Here is a 5,470-nt window from a genome sequence, read left to right as displayed (position 1 = left end):
AACACTGTTCTATGAGGAAATTATGTGCTTTTAGAAAAATAAAAAAAAATTGCCCCCAGGTTAGAACCCCCATACTTCACATTTGTATTAACAAGTCAGAGTTGTATATGTTCTCTCTCTCTCTCTCTCTCTCTCTCTCTCTCTCTCTCTCTCTCTCTCTCTCTCTCTCTCTCTCTCTCTCTCTCTCTCTCTCTCTCTCTCTCTCTTACGCATGCATTGTTAATTATTAAGAAATACCACATATTGTATTATTATAATCTCTGTGTACCATTGTGCAATGGTGTTGAGATTGAAAAAAAAAATGAATGAATGAATGCGCTTGGACCCCAGTGTCTGTGTGAGAGCGCGCGCGAGTGAACGATGTGCCCACCCCCGTGTCGACATAGTCAGGTGTGAGATATAAGTTCGCTATCCAGGCACCCCTCAGCATTGACACCGACTATTATTGTTATCTAAATTTTGAGATAAAAATGTATTGAATTCATTTGAGGAATGTGAAACGTAAAATACTTAGAATACAATGGCAACTGAAGCAAACATACTAGATTTATATCTAACAATGTATTGCAAGAAAAATAGTTCGCACTTGTATTTTGTCTCCATATATGTCGAGATTACTGTTCTTTTCACACTGAAAGTCGCGATGTTTACAATATACCGGTACCCAGGCACTGTTGAGCGAAAGGCTAAGTTTGCAATATTTATTCTATTGACCGCCTAGAATTATTCATTTTATCGATAAATTTAGATTCTTCATATTTTACAGAGCATACTTTTTGCGTTGTTCATACTTTTAACTTCGCAGCAAAATTCATGGAAAAAATTTCATTTCATGGTAAATGTATTAGCGCAAAATGAGCTGTAGTGTCTCTTTAATTTGATACTTCTATTTTAAATATAAGATGAATTTGAAAAATAAGGAAGAGAAACCTTGAATAAAGCATAGAAATGTATGTTCATGGATAGGATGTTATAAAATTACTTTTTTTTAAGAACTCGCCTGGATGGACCAAGAGCATGTCGGATTTAAAAGCGGATAATCAAAGAACCCACTAAAACAGTAATTATCGCAAATATCTTAAATATGAATATATATTATCAATTTGTCGATTTGTAATATTCTTAAAATCTGTGAAATGAATTGATGCTTCAGCAGATTCTACTTTAATCGAACGTCTTTATGCACACCCAATTTTTGAACAGTGTGATAACTTACAGGCTTTAGTGTTAGTTTATCCGTGGGTCACTCTTTGTACAATAAATTTTTCTGCACGTACAAAGACCTGGATTCATAGGCATAGTATACTGTATCTCAAATTTTAGTTTCATGTAATCAAATCCGAGTATCTTTTTTTTTTTTTGGTAAAGCTAGAAATTCGTTATTTATATTATAATTAAAAATTAAATTTCTACACTCAACGTTAATATCAACACGTTCTAAAAGAAACGTGGGGTGAAATAGGGAAAGTAAAATGATAAATATGACAAAAATATTAAGGAAAACACGGTTAATGTAATACCCCGGGGAAGCCTGTTATTGCCACACATTTACTTGTCAATCAAGTGTTGTACGACGTGTAATAGAGCTGGTTCTGCTATGTCATCAAAACCAGTTTTACTGAAATTATACGATATCTCCCTAACCCTTTTGGTACATTTCAAAACAAGTCAAACAAGCAGTTGACACGTGTGTTACAAGGTTGTTAATATTAGATAAATCCCGGGCCAGAGAGATCCATAAGTCACAAAACAAAAAAAAAGATTTGACCAAATTCATATCTCGATCAAAATTGAAAGAAACAGTTCTTAATGCAACAATTGATAAGGAATAATATGACACATTTAAGAAAAACAAAAATGTAAACGTGAAGACATTGATAACTGAGCTTTATTACAAAAAATAATTGCTGTATGTTTACAAAATTTATTGTTTTGTACATACCGGTATACATGTACATGTGTATGTACATTTTGTAATAGTGTGCACTAAGTTACATGTATGTATTTCTGTATATAAATATTTTTTGCGCAAACCCCACCAATATTTGCTAGTAAAACTTCAAAATATTGACAATTCACAAGAAAGAAAGCCAATATTTGATTCACTCTTTTTATTATTTTTTTTACAGTTCCTAATTATTTATCGTATGTGTTTGATTTATTTATATCAATTTGACCGTAAAATGTTTTGATAATTTTCAATATTTAAATCACTTGATTTGATCAAACCAAGCTCAAGGCAATGCTACTAGTGTTATAAGCTTCGGGGCAATACTGCACCGCTACTGTGCAATATTGCCCTCCACTGTACCGTTAAATAACTAATTAGCCTACAATATTTTAACAGGGGCAAGACCGAATTAACGGGCTACGGATTAAAGGATTAAAATTCGAATGCCGCTTGTAAACATGTCAAGATTTCCAGACTTTTAATTGAAGAAGTTTTTTTCTGCATCATTGCTTGGCGTAAAATATAGTATATATACACGGCTCCAAGCAAAAATCATTATTCTTCTAAACGTTTGAAAGAAACTGTGAGCAAATGTAAGAAAATAAGAAAAGCTATTCATTATTTGCAATATCTATTTACTAAAGCAGTACACGATTTACAGATTTGTTATTGAATTCAGATCGATAATATTTGACTTTTTCTCTTTTGAATAAGAATTCAGCATGTATACCCCTGGTAAATTGGATGCAGTGATGGACTCGGACTTCGGCCTCGGTTTCCTGCCGATACCAAAGCGTACACTTTTTGCGGACGACAAACAGGCGCTGAGCGAGGACGACGATTCTGGTTTAGGGATGGAGGTAGATGTTCTTAAAAATATGTGTTTGATACATTATCATACACCCACACCTCCCGAAATTAACAATAAACATTGTCTATTGAAAATGAAATTTATTTTGAAAATTAGTCTCAGCTCTTCATGACATTTCTTATCATTGCATCTACATTTATCACCGTAACTTTTATCATATTCATTACATATGAGAGAAATGCCAATTGTAATCTTTTGTTTTGTGGTTTTTCAGTGTGCTGTAGATTTGACATCAGATGAGGATACGAGCTCGTCTATGATCGCTTCATTGGTATGAAAAAACTTTTTATTTTTCATTAAACTTTATAAATAATTATATTTTGAATTCTTAAAGAAATTAAAAAAAAAATCAAACCTTGGCAAGAAAATAATCAAATAAACAATAAGAAAAACTTATAATAACAATGTTTAAGATATTTAAGATTACTCTCTTTGAATTTCAGTTGGAAAGACCATTTGCATGCTTCTCTCCAATGGAGATTCGACGACCAAAGAAGAGATCCGAAAGAATGATGGAACCGATGGACGAATCTGCACGAAAGCGCCCGAGGTTTGCCGAACGTAGAAAGACCCTCCAGAAGTCCCTTTCATTTGGCGTAAGTTGAATACATGCATTTCCAATGGTATTTTAAAGTGTAGATCTAATTTTCATTATTTTGTATGGATAGTCTATTTCAAAGATTGCCATTAACAAGATTATTGATTTTTTCCAGGATAAACCTTTAGGAGACCAAGAACAAGTCAAAAATGTAGTGGGACGAATGGTAGAGGAGTCCAACCTGATTGGTGACGGAAGTCAGACATGTAGCCTTCCCACAATTCCCGGAAAACACCCAGATCTGAAGAGCATCACCAATTAAACGGTAATGAATTGAAAATGGAACATAATAATTATTTATGAACAGCTAAAAGTAATATCGCAACATTCGAATATAAAACAAATACAATTTTTGATCGTTTAATGTACCAACAATAACATGATATTTTGTTCATGTTTGTAGGTTGTTGACGTAATTTCCGGCAAGTATGAAGACAGCATCGGCAGCTTCCTCATCGTGGATTGCAGATACCCGTATGAATACAACGGCGGCCATGTTCCGGTAAGTTTTGTAAACAAGTTATAAAAATTAACATAAATTTGAATAATTTTTAATTTTTTTTCTACTAAATGAATTATATATAATGAACTACTATTTGTGATTTTATTTTACAGGGCGCCATTAACGCTCATCGACCAGAAGACATACCCTCCATTTTGAGTCAACATCAGAGCATGCGCAACGCAGCCAGTGACAAGCGCCACATTGTCATCTTCTACTGCGAGTTTTCTTCTGAGCGAGGGCCAAGGATGTAAGTCTCCTGATAAGAAATTCTTGATTCAATATAAGTGTTGAATAAAGATTGCTTTTAACTACGTCTTCTTTGACCTAAACATCAATATATTTTGTTGAACAAAGAATAAATTTTACTTAATGCATTTATGTTTTTGTATATTGATATCTTTACCTATTTATTTATACGCCGTTTGAATTCCAGGTGTCGTAATGTAAGGAAAGCAGACCGTGACCTGAACAAGGACAGCTACCCATTCCTGAACTTTCCCGAGATGTACGTCATGCACAACGGCTTCAAAGACTTCTACGAAACACACCAGGTAAATTCAGTGGTCAAATTGGCGAAAACCTATTTCTGTCAAAACAATGGATTAGATAGACATTTATGTCGCTTAATATATAAACAAACGAAATTCTAAATGGTTAAGAACGAATATTACAGGAAAACAGAATTTAAGTGTTCGTATCATGCATGCTTTTATACATACTTTTATAGAAAATATATTAATTAATTAATGTCTGACATTCATGTTATTTTGAAATTTTTTCAGAACTTGTGCGAGCCCATTGGTTACACGCCGATGCTTCACAAGGATCATTCCGAGGATCTACGTCACTTCCGGTCCAAGTCCAAGTCCTGGAGTGAAGGATCCAGGCGTCGTGTTTCCGGACTGCGTCTCTTCTGATCCTGATACGTTATAGCAATCTGAGGGACGAATTGTTTAATCGTGAATTGTTGGTGATGTCATGCTGTGTCATGTTGTTCAATTTGGAATCAGATGTGTGTATTGTTATCACAAGAACTTTCCTGAATTTGCTAAATGTTTTTACAAAGACGCTGTGAGTGAATGAAATTTTCTTTGATAAAAACATATTGTATATGTTGTACAATTTGAGAACCGCTGTACATTGTATTTATATTCAGTTGTTTTCAAACTTGTTTCTACAAAGTGCTAATTTATTACATTGTTATTGATTTGTTATTTGTTGTTATTATTTATTATATTTATATGTGTATATAATGAATAAATGATAAAACTATGACTTATAATGCCGCGTTTGATATAGGGTGAAATAGCAGCACCAATAAATATATAGTATCAGAGGAATAGCATCATTCTGAAGGTTTTCGTGTTTGTGAATTGAACCCACCTCTTCCTCCATTTATTGCTGATTGTGAACTTATTCAACTGAAAGGCACTATAAGTAATAGTTAAGAAAATAGCTTTGTCGATTGAGATAAGAGTGGCTAAAAAATGTAACATTCATTAAACCTTATTCCATAGTGAAGAAATTTTTAATTTTCTCAACTAA

General features: G+C 33.4%; 1 protein-coding gene across 1 annotated transcript; it reads left to right on the top strand.

Annotated features, from left to right (window-relative positions):
- Positions 1–3,537: 3,537 nt before the first annotated feature.
- Positions 3,538–5,118, top strand: LOC136270712 (M-phase inducer phosphatase-like). Its single transcript, XM_066069173.1, has 4 exons — positions 3,538–3,685; positions 3,824–4,172; positions 4,359–4,476; positions 4,708–5,118. The coding sequence occupies exons 2-4, from the start codon at positions 4,096–4,098 to the stop codon at positions 4,840–4,842; spliced, it is 330 nt and encodes a 109-aa protein (XP_065925245.1). The 5' UTR covers positions 3,538–3,685; positions 3,824–4,095; the 3' UTR covers positions 4,843–5,118.
- Positions 5,119–5,470: the final 352 nt, after the last annotated feature.

Source organism: Magallana gigas, chromosome 8, assembly GCF_963853765.1.
Source record: "Magallana gigas chromosome 8, xbMagGiga1.1, whole genome shotgun sequence".
Taxonomy (NCBI): domain Eukaryota; kingdom Metazoa; phylum Mollusca; class Bivalvia; order Ostreida; family Ostreidae; genus Magallana; species Magallana gigas.
The sequence above is the reverse complement of the archived record's forward strand: the minus strand, read 5'-3'. Positions and strand labels throughout refer to the sequence as shown.